The 19,045-nt window shown below is 36.2% G+C and overlaps 1 protein-coding gene across 1 annotated transcript in view; it reads right to left on the bottom strand.

The window, feature by feature from the left end:
* SNTG2 (syntrophin gamma 2) overlaps window positions 1–19,045 on the bottom strand; it is a gene marked incomplete at both ends in the record, with an annotated part of 288,908 nt that overhangs the window by 109,900 nt on the left and 159,963 nt on the right. The window contains one exon of the mRNA XM_082758096.1: window positions 5,023–5,110. Within this exon, the coding sequence (XP_082614222.1) occupies window positions 5,023–5,110 (88 nt within the window). The remainder of the gene's footprint in view (window positions 1–5,022; window positions 5,111–19,045) is intronic.

Below are 19,045 nucleotides of genomic sequence, written 5' to 3'. Positions count from 1 at the left end.
TAGGAGGATAGACAATAAAATGTGTCAATCATATAATATATGTCTAAGAAGAAAAAAGTAGCTGGATGTCATTTTATGGAGGCTGTCATTCTGTAAAAGCTGTGCTCATGGGACCTTAGATGCTTAATTGTTTGCAGGATTAAGCCTTTTTTTTTTTTTTCACTGAGAGTGAGACATTCAAAATCAAGTAACAAATTCAGTTACACAAATCCCATTAATTTAATGAATAAATTTCCTACTCAGTGTTGAAAGTCTCATCTTTGAGTATAATTATGGAGAGTGTATCTATACACAAAGCTAATAAGAAACTCTCAAGCAAGTATTAACAGTACACATACTTACATTTTACTAATGGATATATATTTTTCATAAAGTGGCAATTACTTTCAAGAATGATGCACCTTCTCAAACTAAGAAATTAAAAGCAAATAGTCATCTTGCAATGTTGATACTGTGTTAATATTCTAATATAACCCAGCTATATTCTTTGAGATATCTGTTCCTTTAAACAGCTATTCATGATCCTACTTTAGCAGTTAATGGAACTCTAGGAAAGCTTAATGCATTTGTATGTAATAACTCGTTTAATATAACAGAAACAATACAAAGCCGCATCATTGTGTAATTTTTGTTTAAATATAAAATTGTAACATATAGCACCAATAATACCCAATTACTGTCAGAAAACACTTGGCCTTACCAATAAAACATATAAAATCAGTTTCACAGCATTATATTCATCATTACTGAAACCTCATTTTTCTGTCTGAAGAAGTCACCTGAAATTGCCTTTAAATCATTTCACATTAATAGGTCTGTCAAATCTAACATCACAAGAGTCAAAATGTCATTCCAAGTCATATATTTTTGTATGTATCTATTCCACATATCTGAAAGATTTAGCAAAATGGAAGTTAATTCAACAAAGGCTCGTTTTCTCCATAACAACTCTCTGTCAGTCCAGTATTGAGATCTCAAAATTATACTCTGCATTCTGAAGTTTCAGCATGTTTTCATTCATAGTCTTTTCTGTATAGTTTCAGACGATGTCAGCAGGAGGCACTGCTATGCTTCGCTGATACAGGTCTAACCCACGTGCCAACTTAGTAGCCAGGTACATTTTGTACCTACTATAAACCTACAGTGCACCACAAAAATCGATGTTCAGAGTTGTAGGTGACCACAGGGAATTATTGTAACAGAAAATGATATCTAATTTTTTATAAAAAAAAATGTTTAAATGAAAAACTTCACATTAAATTCCTTGTGGAAGAGTCTGTTGGAACTTCATTATCTCCCATAACAGACATGTATGACAGGTCCATGAGTTGATCAGATTCTTAATGTGGACCAATCCCACATCTTCTGCAGTTTCAGCATATCAAAATAGACAAATATAATTATTTCCAAAACTCTGAATGAAGGATTTACTATAATACAAAATATTATATTAGTGTTTTTAAGTATGTAAAACTCACATCTGCTGCATGGGAAAGCTTAGAATAAAAGGTGAAGTAACATATTTTCCTCCTCCCAACATATCACTCCAGACTTGCTTTTCAGTTTAGTAGCTTTCTTTGGTTTTCTGAGTCACAACAAACTATTCAGCCTCCCTCAGTCTGTCACCTTCACCACTTGATTGCAGGGAAGTTCACAAGCTGTTTAGTCTGCTCCCTGCTTATTCGGCCTCATGCACTCATGGACTATTCCTTCATGGCCTCGTTCTGTATTTTGGAAGCTTCTGTTTATATTCAACTGCTTTCATGGAAGGTGCAGTCCTCTCATCTCTCCAAGGAGCTCTGCCTGCCTCCTGGCATGGCAGTCCCAAAGCAATCAGGTGGGCTGAACAAAACATAGGATATACATACACAGCAAATACATGATCCAAAAAATTACACTAACAAAAAGCAATCTTATATTATTTGCTACTATAGCTCTTGCCCAAATAGATGAGACTCCAAATCAAGTGCTGGGTACCAGTTCAATTTCTGGAACATTAGTTCATAATCATCTAAACAAAGCGCTTTTTTAAAATAAAGCATCAGGTATAGACAATTCCCCTCTCCATGACTAGTGGGGACTGATACCAGAAGCTAGGTACATGGTATATTGTGAGACTTTCAGCAACCATTATTATCACCTAGCTTTCTTCTTATTCCACCCAAATTGTAGTTAGGCAGTCAAGCTATGAGAAATGAAAACTTGTACTATGACAGGTCTTATCTGTTTATTTTTATTATTTTTTTCTTAGCTGTGTCATTTTTGTTATCTTAAGAATGCTAGTTCATAAAGGATTCTGTGAGTATGGGAAAGAAAGATTTTTACCTGAGCAACAGATGACTATGCTCAGAGGAAAAAACCTCCCCTGTGATGTGTGAAAGGGCCAGAGAAAGAGAGAGATATCCAGTATATAGGATTTTTCAGTCCACAAAAGAGACTGAGATACTCCTGAGGGTGGCAAGAAAAAGCCAGAACTCAGAGGTGAGTGAAAGAGACTTCTTAAAGACCAGAGGGGATTTTGCAGATCTAGCAGTAACTCAGGAAAATCACCAAGTTATCTGACACTAAACCTAAAGCAATAAAATATTTGCAGTGGAAAAGGTAGGAGTTGTTTATAAAACCTTTTAATTCTTTTTGACAGAATCACTGAGATTTTTCAATTTAAAAAGTCAGGTGTTCTGCTACTTAGTTTAATAAAGCCTGGATATATATACATGTGTATGTATATATAAATATATATATATATATATATATATATTACACCTTAAAAGTCTTAAACTTAGTAGACCTGGAAAAGTCTATTTTAAAGATCATCATCAGTTTTATCTTTTTAATGTATTTCAGTCAGTGAATTACACTGAACCTCTAAACAACAAGCAAAAACCTCAAAATGAGCATATCAACGTAAGGCAGTCAGAAAGACTTTATCCTCTAAAACACTACAATTTTTCTTATGATTAACATTGCTGAATGATACTAGAGATGTCCTGTATAAAAAAATAAACAAGCTCATTTATCTGACTTGCTAAATTTGTCATAGACAGCCTCCAATAGACAAAAAGACTATTCTAGAACAACCGCCAAATTAAAGTCAATAGAAACAGAGGCTTTGTAGCCTTCGGATATTCTGATAATTTGGTATAACCACCAAAATCAAAAAATTCTTAAGAGAGCCTGATTTACCACAAAATGCCCTGAAGACTCTTTCCAGCAGGAGTGTATCTTATCTAAAAGGGTAAACACCTTATGTCTTGCTCAGCTCTGGGATGGGTAATGGACTTAGTCTTAGAGAATCCTCAATGATGGTACCAACAGGCTGTAGCTGTAATGTTCTGTAGCAGGCTAAGAAATAACACTCATATCCAATTTTAACCTCCTGACACAGCTCCAAAAAACGAAATTTCTTATTTTGGTTTCCAGAAACATGTATTTGTTTTCTTTCTAGCTGGAAGACACCTCAGAGCAGATCACAGGTCATGGGATGTGGAATCATCCCATGGGGGGCAGACAATGCAATGAGTAGATAGTTACTGATCATGCAATGCAGCTCCAAGAAGATGATACCTGACTGGTGGACTACCCTCAGCCCACCACTCCTTAGCTGGTCCACTCTCATTCTGCAGAGGACTCTGAATCACAGTGTCCAGACTCTACAGGGGTGTGCCCTCAAAGGCACACAGCTGTACACCCTGAAGAAGCTAAGTCAGGTGCTCCTGGAGTATGTCAAAACCTATACTAGTTGTTCACAATCTCTGAAAGAGTGAAGAAACCAGCAAATGTGGTGAGAACTGCAGGCACAACTGTTGTGACATCTTATGTCTTTAGTACCCACAGTGGGAGACAGTGCAGGGAAGGAAGAGCTATGAAAAGGAAGCAAGGGAGGCAGATGCTGCTCCTGATTATGTGCTTATAAGAAATAGTAATAACACTGGTTAATGGGAAGAGACAGTACAGTTGCATTTGAAGCGAACACACCATAATACTAAAACTGCTAGGGTAGCAGCTGGTCTGACTGAATCCTTGGATGTAGGGGACCATGTGCGTGAACCTTCTGGGATGCCAGGAAAGCCTCAGATACTTCAGATTTATGTATATATGCACTTTAATCTTGCCTGCAATGTGAGTTGGGATGCATGTAGTTGTATAGTAGAAATGATACTTAGGTTGTTATATTTTTCACTAATTCTTGTTCCTGGACCTGCATGCACTACCATGTGAAGGTGGCAGTTGTCTCACACGGGATGTGTACTGAGTATAGGTGGAAAGGCAGCGGGGCTCCAGGTGTGGCCTCTGTGAGAAAAAGCCAGGGGCCGCCCTGTGATGGACAGAGCCAGCTCCAGCCAAAACAGACCCACCACTAGGCAAAGCTGGTGGCACCTCTGAAAAAGTGTGTTTAAGTAAGGGAAAAATCCTACACAACAGAGAGAGGAGTGAGGAAAAAGTGTGAGAAACAGCCCCATGAACACCGAGGTCAGAGAAAAATGAGGGAGAGTATTTGCTAACCACAAGAACCAAAAATTTCCCTCATCTGTATTGTCCATAAACAATCGGTAAACTACTCAGTTGTCACACCATAATTTTGTTCTTTGACAAAAATGATTAAAATATCAAAGTAGTTTATAAACTATACACAATTAATGTTATCCATTTGCTCTGTAAATGTTCTGCTTTTGATTTTTCTGAAAAGAACATACCTTTCAGAATGAATGCATGACTCAAACGTTTGTAAACACTATTTTATTGCATTCAGTCAAAGCTTCTTTAGAAAAACTTCCAGCTATCACCCATGACTGTACTGCAATTTAGTGGATTTTACACTTTTATTTTGAATAAACTATACAGACACAATCATGCAGTATGCATTAGATTCTTATAAGTTTATCAGAAGAGTACATAACTAATTTTTCATTTCTTGCTGTAAAACGCTCAAGGATTGAATTCTTATTTCTGTCAATGTCATATTATTATGAGAATACTTCAAAGGGGAAAACAAATTACTCCTATCAGTTAATTTCCTCTTACCTAATGGGAGCTTTAAAAATGATGGAGCTTCCCTGAGGTACTGAACAGTGATGGTAACTTCATCGCCAGCATTTCGCAGTAGGTGTACCTGTCAGTGTACAAATAACAGCTACTTTAAACCATAGAGCCACGAGTCATGGAAAGCATATTAGTTACAATGAAATCAGCATCTCTGTTGATCTGTAAGAAACAGCATGAATACTGCTGACTGGGAATGGAGAGTATCAAGCCACACCAAAAAAGGGTAAGAGTAGGCAGGACCAATGGAACAACCTGAAGAAATAACCTGGTGAGTAACTTGTTTTTATATAAGCTGAAGGTAACTTCTACAAACAAACACATTTTATAAAATTGCCATAGAGTAGTAGGGAAATTTGTGTTTTGTAAATATAACATATTAATTGTGTGTATGCACACATATATAGACACATTATATAAATATAAATTAATAACAACACATATTTCATATCTGATTTATATTTGGGTTGATTCAGGTGTTACATTAGACACATTTTTTTTTGTTTCAAATATAGTTTTTGTGACTATCTTCATTATCTGTAAATATCTGCTAACCAGAAGAGAACACACATACACACTCATTATGCATATACACATGTATGCATACAGACATACATGTATTAAAACATTAGAATTTAACTGAAGGCATAACACACTACTACATAAGGAACTTTAAAAAAATGAGAGCTTCGAATAACATCTTTGATGGAACTTTGTTCCTTTTGCGGTCAGAGTTATTCCCTTGTTTCATATCCTTGACACCCAGGAAATAGGTATTGCATTTGGTTGGTAAGTGGCCTGCACGTAAGGTTTGCAACCACAGTCCCTTTGTCAGAAACAGATACCAAGTTCTGTGGCTTTTCAGGTGAGCACAACCAGAACTTGAATGCATCGAGCAGAAATGTAACAACAGCAAACAGTAACTCCTATAAACGTATTTACTGATCTAATGTGCTTGAAGGAAGCAGGTGCTTGTATAGCTTCAGACCTCAGCACACTGCCACATTGACTTAACATCACAAGGTGCAGGATTACAACCAACAAATTAATCAAAGTAGGGATTACTTACTTTATACCTTTTCTGATGTGTATCTATCTGTTTGGGCATATACGAGTATTTTGCAGGCTACTAATGGCTTTCTGGAATTACAATATTGTAAGGCTGTTTCCAGATGAGAAAGAAGGGAGGAGTAAATTCAGGACATTGCAATAGGGATCTGCAATAAAATCAATATTCTCAGCCTTTAACATCATACACCATATAATGTCACGTGGACAGATTTTTTAAAATGGAGAGTATCGATTTATTAGCAATATTATAGACAGTTGTATTATTCATTTTGTGATTTGCTCAATGGCTATGAAAGCTACAAATCTTTTCAGGCACATACAAAAATTTCTGAAAAGAGATAATATAGAGAAGTATAAGGAAAAATTAAATTTGAGGTAGATAGTTACGCAAGATATCTGTGATTGATTTATGTAAAAATAATTTTAGTTTATATTATAAGATACCAACATGAAAATAGAATGACTGAGAGAGTTCCAAGTCACTGGAGAATTAAGGTTAAACAACAACAAAAACAACCCTAAATTTTGTTTTCTCTAGATTTCACAGTTTCATTTTGTTTTGTTTACTCTTATATTTTATGGTCTAACTCTCTTAGAATCATAGAATGGCCTGGGTTGGAAGGGAACACAAAGGTCATTTAGTTCCAACCCCCCTGCCATAGGCAGTGATGCCACCCACTGGATCAGGACCCCATCCAACCTGGCCATCAACACCTCCAGGGATGGGGCACCCACAGCTTCTCTGGTCAGCCATGTGCCTCACCACCCTCTGAGTGAAAAATTTCCTCTTAACATCTAATCTAAATCTCAGCTCTTTTAGTTTAAAACCTTTCCCACTCATCCTGACAGTATTCAACTGAGCAAAGAGTTGCTTCCCATCTTTTTTATAAGTCCCTTGACTACAACTTTTTGGTCATTTGCCTTCATAATCTTCCACTGAGGTAATTTTCAAGTCTAGGACTTGTACTTCATGAATATTTCAGGTGTTTTATTTCTGAAATGTACTTCAAGATCAGACAATCATCATGAGAGTCACTTCCTTTTACTTTATGACTTTTGCTTCAGACTTTAAGCCTGTATTAAGTGTTTAGTCTTGTGTTTTCATCTATAGATGAGAGATTTGATTGATTTCACTGAACTTCATATGTTTAAAGTATAAGTTTATTAACTAGGCTCTTTATTCAGAGATAAACACTCACAGGTGATGAATACTTTTTATTCTAAGATCTCTGCAGATTTCTAGGGAAAATATTGACAACCACTTTGGAATTGTATCTTAGCTAAGGGGCCATATGGATGAACTCATTCTTCAAAGAGATGCTCCTTTTCAATTTTAATTGCTGATACAGTTTTGATCTATATTAAGACAGAACCCAATTCAAACAACCAAAACCCCATCTAAATCTCTGAGCAATTCGAATATTAATGATCATGTACGTTTGAAAGTTTAGAGTAAGCAATGGTAAGCACAAGGCACCAGAACTTAAAAAGAATGCATATCATCTATGAATTGTGCCATTGACTTTCCTTCCTGAATTAGGCATATAGGATTTACCTAAAGTGGGCATTAACAGTAAAAATGAGGCAACAAATATAATTTGGTTTCGCTAAAATATCAGTCATATTTTGCTCCACAGACTCTTGAGTGTAATTAGGTAAGTGAGATCTAGGAGCTCCTGTTTATACTTTTTTACATTCTCTCTGTTATATTCTTGAGAAATAGATGTGAAAAAGAGAAGCATAATAAAACTTGAGTTGATAAATGCACTTAACTGAGTTATGCAAATTCCACAAATTAGAGCCAGCATGAAAAGTAAGCATTTCCTTTGATGCCCTTTTTCTTTTGTACATATGAACACACAAGTACGTGTATACACACACAAATTTAGATGCAGCCAGTCTACTTGATCAACCATAAAAAAACAATCCAGTCACTTTTTAAATTCTCCTTCTACTGCTACAGAAAGGCAATAGTGCAACAGCTCATGTAACTTTAAAGGTGCTAGATTTGTCTTGCTGGACTTACTGGACTTGTGCAAAAGCTTCAGTACCACAGAGAAATACATTATTTAGTGACTTTCTGCACCATTAATGGCTTCTTGTGAGCACTGAAATTGAATCTTATTTTTGTTCTTAGTATATGCGGCTCGATAATCCCATCTCTTCAGGCATTAACAATATAAAGTGGCTCCAGGAAAGTGTGATACGATACCATATTTCCTAAGGCATAGGTTTGGTAATTTTAAATGAAAACATTAATATTATGAGGTCTCTTCATATCATTTGAAATAAAAATCAAATTTAATTCTCTGCAATGGTTTTTAAGCTAATGTTTTGTTCCATACACTAACTTCGATTGGATTTATCTTTGTAATATTTGATTAAGACCTTCTAAAAGTACACTAGGCAGTACGTTGATCATGCAGTCTCATAGAATCACAGAATGGTATTTTCTTCCCCCTTGATAAATACCATAATGTGTAAACATCCTTTGAATCAATAAAGAGGAAACACAGTTCTTGTGCTTTTTTTTGAAAGTCTACTTCAAAATTTTTCTGTCCATTAGGTTGAAACTCTTCCTCGTTATTCCAAATATAAAGAACTAAAAAGGTCAACATTTGGAGCTTTTCTTTAAAAACTGTTATAAATAATAGAGTGAGTTCTCTGTATCTATTTTATTTGGTTTATGTTTCTTCCCAATAGATATTTCAGCACAGTATTGTGACTACGTTATAAATTTGTGATTTTTGAAATTATCTATTGGATTTTACAAAATACTGATGGTTCTATACTGAGTGTAAGGTAAACAGTGTTATAGGTACCACATAATGATAAGCAGAATGATATTACAAGATACAGGAACATTTTGTGACATGAACTTGCAGTTGACAAACTCTGACCTCCTGTTTCCCTTATACTAACTTTTTGAATGGTAATAGAGAATTCATTATCTGTTAACTTTATACTTGGACACGTAGGAAATATTTCCAATTAAGCTTTGTTGGTCAATGACTCAGAAATTCCATGATTCTATCAGTGTGGCAAAAATTTGATTTTCTCTTATACATGCTTTGATCAAACATAAAAACATTCAGTCTAGTTCTGAAGGCTCCATAGCAATGCAGATTAGTGTACCTGGTGCAAAGTCATTAATTGGTGTGACAGGGCTAGAAAGAGAACATAAACTCTTTGCAGCTCCTAATGTGGATATTAATGCAGTTTAGGAAGACAAATTCATCAGCTGGAGAGTGGTCAGTAACTGCAGTCTAATTTAAACATATATAAGGCTATACCAACAGTTTCTTCAATTTTTAACACAAGTATTTTTCATGTGACAGTTCATATATACATATACAGAAAGATTTACACATATATGAAAAGTATATAAATGTGTGTACATAATTCTGTTTGTACTATGTTTTCGCATATGGTTCAATATGAGTCATATGGTTCGACAGACTATTATAATTCTATCACAGCTTTTGAACAAAACAAGCAAAATCTGTATAAGTATATATATGTATGTAGCTCAGCTATATGTGACAGAATGATAGTGAAAGTCTGTAAGGTAAGTACTATATTTTTAGCTCCCATTGAATTAATCTAGGATGTTTTCCAAAACAGAACTACATTTTGGAATATTAATTTCTAATCTTGCTGGTGCATCCAAATATTATGTGATAATAGATCTGTATAAATACCCTAATATTACTTTCTAGGCAATTTTTATATTAGTTGACATAGCTTTATGAATTTCTGAGCATTTTGTGCTAAGTAGCTTGTCTAAATCAATGAAACAAATATTATATCAATTTCATTTATTGAATTAAATTTAAACTATTGAGCTTCATCTCACTTAAAGGTAATGTAAACATTCTGAATCTTTAAATCAGACTAAATTTAAAAGAAAACATCCAGTTACTGAAGAATTTCAGAAGTATTTAAAAATAATGTCATAGTGGAATCTGGACTAAAATATTTGTGTATATATATATGAATATGTATGTGTATTTGTATATATATAATTATTTTAATATAGATTAAATAAGAAATATCTATAAAATAGACTTTTTATTATATATAAGAAATACACATTACACATATTTGTAATGGTCTGCAGATAAACTAATAGCAATCTTTTAACAGTAGGACATAATTTGCATAGCTACCTACCAAATTTGGCTCTTCAGAAGTAATATATCACGTTTGCAGATGTTACAGGAAATAAGTAAAGTGTAATTTAAGTGTAGATTGAATTGGGGCAAGGGGCGGGGGGGGAGAGAGCAAAGGGAGCAAGAAGAGCAGGGAAGTGGAGCCCTGGAGGAAGGAAGATTCTGGCCACCAGCAAAAAAGAACTGAGCTTAAAAGGAAATGCAAGTCCTTTACATGGAACTTAATAGTAGGTCTTTCCACTTTCTTTTTCTTTTCTTTTTTTCTTTAGTTTATTATTATTATTACTTTTCTTTCTCCTGTTTTATTTTCTTTTTTTCCTCTTCCTCTCGCTTTTTTATTTCCTTTTCTTCTTTTCTCTTTTTCTTCCTTCTTCCTTTTTCTCACTTCTGCTTTCACTTTCACTTTCTTTTACCCATTTCTACCCATCATCTACCTGGACTTGTGTAAAGCATTTTATATTTGTCCCAAAGCATGCTGGACACCACACAGAATCCTTGTCTCCAAACTGGACAGACAAAGATTTGATGGATGTACTATTCAGTGGATAAGGAATTGGCTGGATGGCTGCATCCGGACAGTGGCAGTCAACAGCTTAATGTTCAGGTGGAGATCAGTGACAAGTGGTGTCCCTCAGGGTTTGTACTGGGCCTGGGACTGTTTAATATCTTTATTAATGACATAGACAGTGGGATCAAATGCACCCTCAGCAAGTTTGAGGGTGATATCAAGCTGAGTGGTGCAGTCAGAACAGTGGAGGGAAGGGATGACATCCAGAGGGACCTGGACAGGTTTGAGAAGTAGGCCCTCATGAAGTTCAACAAGGCCAATTGCAAGGTCCTGCACCTGGGCTGGGGCTATACCACGCTTGAATACAGTCTACACAATGAGTGGACTGAGAGCAGCCCTGCAGAGAAGGACTTGGGGGTACTGGTGGCTGAAAAGCTGAGTATGAGCCAGCAGTGCAAGCTTGCAGCTCAGAAAGCAAATCGTATCCTGAGCTGCATCCAAAAAAATGTAGCTAGCAGGTCAAAGGAGGTATTATTCCCCCTCTGCAGTCCTCTCCTGAGACCCCACCTGGAGTGCTGCACTGAACTCTGGTGCCCAGAGCATAAGAAAAGCATAGACCTTTTAGAGCAGGTCCAGAGGAGGGCCACAAAGATAATCATAGGGCTGGAGCACCTCTCCTATGAAGAAAGGCTGAGAGAGCTATTTGGCCTAGAGAAGAAAATTCTACTGTTGTATGATTCCCTGCATGTTTGTTCTGGACCACTGTTCCCCAAGCTCTGTGATCTAATTGGACTCCCAATTATGTGGTTTGGCCTCATCAAGCTCTTGCTTCTCCCTTGCAGAGCTGTGTTTCTTACTTAATAAGGGCAAGATGCCATCATTCCTTCCATAGACTGATCACTGGTCACCAACTCCAAAAATAAAACATACTGTTCTGAGAGAAACTAAGTCATATTTACTACCACTTTAAAAATTTCTCATGTCTATTACCTACCTATCAAGGCAATGCAACATACAGAAATTTTCACAGATTTAAATTAAACCACCAATTCTCTTAGTTTATTCAATTGATACTTTTCTCTTACTTCCATCAACAAATTCAGTAGATGTTTTGAACCACAAAGCTTCACTATTCATTTTAAAACATAATACTGCTCCCGTATGCTATAATTACTAGGAATTATAGAGAATAACAAGAAATTGTTACTATTTTGATGATTTTGTATATTGATTTATCTACTTAATCACACATTTCAGTCTGTGTTTCACTTCAAAACAATGCTTACACAAATGTCTGGGATATGAAAAATAATGCTACAAACTGTGGATTGGAAAATATATTCTAAGCTAAGTCAGCTGTTCCCTGAAGCAATGGAAGTTTAAATAAATTTGCTTAAGGCTAACTCTTAACTGAAGCCTAAAGACCCATCCCTCAGAAAGTAACACTGCTATCCTTCAATAACTCCAAGAATAACAGTGCACCACAGTGACTTCTCTCTGGAACTTCAGGTCTGTCTCAACTGTCATTAATGTGCTATAACTGAACAGAGTTCAAAGCCATGGAACTCATAATTTTACAAGAAACAATATGTTTTATTGCTCAACTACTATTATGTATTACTTGTAAAAAGAAAAAAAGAAACCTCAAGAATAAAAAAAAATAATCACAGTAGACAGAAATGGCCAAATAACCAGAAAACAAAACATAATTCTTAGATGGAAACTTAATCATATCATTACTGATATATACGGTATGTAAGAAACACAGTATCAAAGTGCCACTGTGTATCTGTTCTTACAGATACCCATATCTGACTGAGATTGGAAATGCGTATATTTAACCGGAATCAAAATCTGTAGAAATACACAATTTCTCCTCTCCTTTGAAGGCAGGCTGAGGGAGCTGTGGTTCAGCCTGGAGAAGAGAAGGCTCCTGGGATACCTTACAGTGGCCTCCCAGTACCTAAAGGAGGAATTGCTCAAGACCAGGTTGGATGGGGCTTTGACCAACCTGGTCTAGTGGGAGGTTTCTAGTGGGAGGCTTCCCATGGCATAGGGGTTGGAATTAGGTGGTCCTTAAGGTCCCTTCCAACCCAAACCATTCTATGATTCCATCGAATAGGAAAAACAAACAAACAAACAAAAAACTTTCTGATTTCCTGATCCAGTTCTTTAATAGTTTTGATTCAATGAGTTCGCTTGTTTGCTATCTAAAGTGCATGAACAGACTCACATTCTATGAGCAAGTGTTTTGTCTGGTATCTACAAAAAGGAACAAGTGCCAGAATCTAGCCACCATTCAGTGGCTAAACAAATGTGCTTGAAATACTAATGATATTCATGATACCTATTCACTTGTTTAGATCACGCTCCCATTAAAGTGAATGACTTTATGAAGAGAAACAATAGAATCACAGAATCATAGAACCACCTAGGTTGGAAAAGTCCTTCAGTATCGCCAAGCCAGCCATCAACCTCACCTCCCTAGCCCATCACTAAACCACGTCTCTTAGTGACACGTATATATGTCTCTTAAATACCGCCGGGGTGGGGACTCCCCCCATTCCCTGGGCAACTCATTCCAATGCGTGTACTTACGTACAACTAAAAAAGCGATCTTTTCTAACCACAATACAAAATGAGTTTATTCATCTCACCTGTCATCAGAAATACAGTAATTTTATTAATAAGTTGATTTTATGTGGGTGTAAGTACTCTGTATAACTTGCATTTTCCTTCCAATTTGAGGAAATTTACCAAATGCTAAATAACTGAGCTTCTCTTATATAAACAGATTAAGTCTAATCTTTTACAAACACATTTATTTAATTAACCAATCCAACATCACAAGAGTGTACACTAAGTCTTTTTTAACTTTCTGCTGAGTCCTCTTAATCAGCCTAGATTATATAGGGCTCCATAGTTCTCTCTACCCTAATGAAAAGCTGAGGCTCATCCAATATAAGGTAGTGAATTAGTCAAAAGACTAATTTCTGTTTCAAAAGACTAAACAAAAGAACATTGCTTAGGTAGAAAAGGCTGGGCAAGGAAGTCCGAAAGGGGAAGGAAAGAATATTGCTTCAGAGAAACTATGTCAACTGTAACTGCAACCCACAGAAGTGACCAAAAATTAAAACACAAATTAGATGTTGCACATGATGAAAGGATCAAAGGAAGCAAGAGTGGAAAGGTTTTCCCAGCAATTGTCAGGAAAAACAAGGGACATTATACGGTCCTTATTTATTTATTTATGTAAAAAAAAAAAAAAAAAAAAAGGAAAAAAAAAAAAGAAAGAAAGAGAGAGAGATGATTTATTTTCCTATCAGCTTTTTAGAAGACACTCCAGATTTATTCATGGATGTTTTATACCCTTTTGTTCTTATTCTAACATTCTCCTTTAGCAATATTTGGTCTCCCTCCATGGTGCTCAGTTTCATGCAGGTAAAAAAAGAAGTGTGGAAAAAGAAGTGAAGTAGTGAGGAGCAATAAGTGTGGAGGGTGACCAGCACAGGGTTCTGACCTCCAGGGTCTTTGGTTGTCATTGCACAGGGGTCCAGGTGCTAAGGGTGCACAGAGGAGGTGCTGGCAGCAATGCCAACAGCAGTGTGGATGCAGGTGTAGTTGATGGTGGTCACCTTGTCTGCGTTTGGCGAAAAGTAAAGGTTGGCTCGTTGCATGAAGAGGGCAGGAACTCCTGCCCCAATCAGTCACACTGCTGGCTGACCCTTTCTTTCTCTCCTTCTCCATACAAAAATGATACAGAGGAGATGGACTCAGTATAGCTATCCTGAGCACGTTATGTAGATTCTAAAATTGCCCTGTCTTGTACCAGTTCTCTTATTTCATATGCCTGAAAAACTCCTGGATGCCCCTTTTACTTCTTTTCTGTGGCAGAAACATTGGATAATCATAAATCAGGTAGAAAAATGGCTAATCTGACATGACCTACTTGTAAACCTGTATTGTTTGACCCAACCTCTATTTGTCTGGTATACTTTCCAAGCAGTGGATTAAGACCAAAATTATTTTGCATCTTATTAAAAGCAAGCTGCTTAAATCAAGCTTATCCCTATTCCATAAAAGACAGAACTTTGTTAAATATACTATATTTGCTTTCTCCTGGTATTTGTACAACTCTGATTAATTTGTTCAATTTTGTAGAAGAATCTGCAATGTTATGTGCCATTTTTTTTTTCTGTATTCTAAGACAGGGACTCCCCTATTTTACCAATAATAAAATATGTAAATTGTGATCCCACTTCAAAGATATAAAGTCTGCTTTTATATTTTCATTCCTAACCAGCCATTAGTTATCCTGTGTCTCCTCCAGCATTATTTTTTTTTTTTTAATTTTATAAAACAAAGTTACTTTCAGTTTCTGAACTGCACTTGTATTTTCCATGGTTTACACATTCCCATACAGTGATCCCATTTTTGATTATTTTATTTTATTATTGAAGAGGCCAGTAGAATTTGTTTTAAGTCTTTCCACATTTTTAAAATCAGAAGGAATAAAAAAGATGCCGCAGTCAGGAACTAAATGAAAAACAAATGAACAAGCAAAAACTTTAAAACTTTTTACATTTAGGTAGCATTGCTTTGAATAGTGGTTGCCCTGCCACACTCTCTGTGTGCTTTATCTAAGAAGTGCTACATTTTGTGCCCACAGTATAAAAAGCTTTTAAATTCTACCTATTGCTCCTTTGTGGCAGGTAGCTGATTTTTTCTATAGGTTTTAATTATAGTAATTCTGCTTTTGTGCTCAAAGAATATGTGCACTATAATTGTTCATAATGCCAGAGAACTCACTGCTTTTCTAACCCAGGGAATTAATGATTGTGAAATAGATAGGGGTAAACTAAGATAGGGGTATTGAAACCTAGAACTCCTTAATTGTGGATGCTTTCTTAACATGCTTACATTTTGAAAATATGTCAGTTTCCAAGAGTACATTATAGAAACTATGTAATATTTATAAGTACACACCTAATACAGATACCATAAAACATACTCTATTTTTTAAACTTTTTTTTTCCCCTGCAATCTTGTAATCCTTTACAAAAGAAATATAAAGGTGCAAAAAGGTACAAATTTAACTCATAAAAATGTGTATGTGAGTTTTAACATTTGCATGTAAAAGATATTGGATATTAAATGTTCATTATAACTTGCTTCTTAATGAGGAATGCAGCCAGATGCATTCAGTTATAAAATAATCACATTTCTTAGGGCATCTGGCAAACTGAGGTTGAATTGTATATCCCTCAACATTTGACTGTAGTACCACAATTTGCTGCTTTTATGCGTTTTTATTTTTATGTTGTGTTGGGATACAGAATAGTTATGGCAAATCAGCAGTTGGAGAAATAAAACTAAATTCAGATCTTTTTAACCTAAGAACATTTAAAAATTATTTGTATCACCGTCAAGTAACAGGGCTGCTTTTCTACAACAACCAAATCCCCAGAAAAACAGCTCAGAAAAATTCTATAGGGCAACTAAAAGAACAGGAAAACTATGAACTTCATTCTGCAGTCTAATGACACAAATTTGCATTCTTGTTATAATTGTCCAATTTTTCTTTTCTGTTACTGCCCACCTACATAGCAACAGCTAATTTTCTAAAAATGCATGTTAAGTCCCAATTAATGAAAGCAACTATGCATTACCTGCTTCCTAATAAAAGGTTCTTTCTCTTCTTTCAGCTCCTGCTCAAGCTCTTTTATAAATGCAGCCATTCTGTAGCTATATGCTCACTGCAACAGGTATTTGCCGTCCATGTAATATATGGGACTGGGCTAGGCAATGACAAAGGAAACCTGTGAGAACTACCAAGATGAAATTAAGAAAGCAAAATCTTCTAAAGCTTGGTATCTTTTCTCTCTCTCTCTTTTTTTTTTTCCCCTCTAATCAAAAAAATATATTTAAAAGTTTTAACTAAACTGAGTTTTTTGGTACGCTTCACAGTTGAAGAGGTCCTCCTCTTTAAAAAACAAAGATTTTTCCTTTTCACAGAAAAACTGTAATTTTTTGTTTATCTGTATCTGGAAAAAACATTCTGTTTGAAAAAGATTTACAAATGCTTTCAAACCTATATTCCTGCTTTGGCTGACCCCAAATGTAAATCTCCCAATAATGGGGAGCACAAGAAGAGTTTGGGATCATTTCAACTAATTCTCTTTCATTAAAATCTTCACAGCTGATTGACCGTTGTTTCTGTTCACATGTCTGTGTGTAACTGGAGATAGTCTCTTAGCCTGGAACACATCAAAAGCTTCTGTCAGTCAAGATATGACCCTTTTACTTAGTGCCCCAATCTTCCCATTTAAAGAAATAATAACAACAATACATTGGGAAAACAATTGTCCTGGTTTCAGTTAGAACAGAATTAATTTTCTTCCTAGTAGCTGGTGGAATGCTGTGTTTTGGCTTAGGATGAGAAGAGTGCTGATAACACCCCGATGTTTTAATTGTTGCAGAGCAGTGCTTATACCAAGCCAAGGACATCTCAGCCTTTTGCTCTGTCCTGCCAACAGGCAGGCTGGGGGTGCAGTAAGAGCTGGGAGGGGACAGACCCAGGACAGGTGACTCGAACTAGCCAAAGGGGTATTCCATACCATCTGACGTCATGCTAAACAATATATAGGGGTGGCTAGCCGGGGGGAGGGGGCCAGACTGCTCGGGGTTAAGCTGGGCATCGGTCAGCGGGTGGTGAGCAATTGCATTGTGCATCACTTGTTTGTACATATTTTTATTACTTTCCTATTATCACCATTGTATTATTATTATTATTATTATTATTGTTATTATTATTTTTGTTATTATTATTTTCCTGTCTTATTAAACTGTCTTTATCTCAACTCACGGGCTTCACTTTCCATTTCTCTCCCCCGTCCCAGAGAGGGAGGGGGGAGGGTGAGCGAACGGCTGCGTGGTGTTTAGCTGCCAGCCGGGTTAAACCACGACAACAATACACCTAATCACAAACTAATGAAATTACCTATCATATACAGAAACTAGTCATAGAAAAGTCAATAGGAAAAAAGCTCTACATTTCTTCTTCAAACGATTTAGAGTAGTGTTAGAAATCAACTTGAGTAAGAAAAGTACCATCTGCTAAAGGTTTTGGCTTTTTTTTTTAAATTATTATTATTATTATCTTCATTATTATTTCAGGAAACAATTCTGAAACAATCTAAGGAGAACATTCAGAAAATGCTCAATCTTCAATCTTTAATCTTCAAAAGATTAAAACCATTTCACAGAAAAATACTTTGGTAAAAATGAAAGGAGACTCAGAGATATCCGTCGGTATGGCCCCCCCAACAAATTATTTTACAGCATAGCCCTGTCAAGTTCTTTCAGACAAATCTCCATCATTTTCCTCTCTATTCAGGTCTCACAAACAAAAAGATCTCAATTTCATTTCATAACTCGTAGTTCTGGCTTCTCTACTGGCAGAGACAGTGAACAATCTGTCCTTTACTATCCCTTTCATGCCAATCAACTTTACAAGGCTCCACAATATCTCATCTCAATTATCCCATTTTCAGAGTAAAGCTCTACCTGCCTTTTAGCTATTCACCATTTAGAAGCTGTTGCACATCTTTGATCATGCTGCTCGCTGCCTTGTTGCTTTCTCTGAACCTTTTCCTGTGTTTTTTTTCTGCATCCTTTGAAGTGAAAGGACCAGAAATACTGTCAGTACTGAAGATACAAAGCCACCTTAGATGCATACAGGGATGTTTTCAGTTCTGCTTTCTACTCCTTTTCTAAAAAAAAACCACCAAACACCTCCAACATTTGGTTAGCTTTTATGAATTCTTAAAGCCTGAGATTTTATTTCACAGCTGCAGGGATCAGTTCAGAGCCCATCATTCTTTACGTGGAGCAAGGACTCTTCCCTCCCATGTTTACAACTTTGCTTTTATATGAAAAGGAGGTTGTGGCAAGAAGGGTCTTTGTCTCTTCCCTCAGGTGACAAGTGATAGGATGAGAGGAAAAGGTCTGAAGTTGCACCAAGGGATGTTCAGGTTGGACATTAGGAAGAATTTATTCATGGAGAGGGTGGTCAAGCATTGGAATGGGCAGCTCAGGAAAGCTGGGGTGTCCTATCCCCAGAGGTATTTAAGTGTGGACATTGCACTAAGGTTTAGTAACGGGACTTGGTAGGCCAGGTTGATGCTTGGACTTGATGATCTTGAAGGTCTTTTCCAACCTAGATGGTTCTATGATCCTAAGACTTCACCTTCTA

This window comes from Aythya marila, assembly GCF_965140915.1.
Source record: "Aythya marila genome assembly, chromosome: 3".
NCBI lineage: Eukaryota > Metazoa > Chordata > Aves > Anseriformes > Anatidae > Aythya > Aythya marila.
This window is presented reverse-complemented; position numbering and strand designations above follow the sequence as displayed.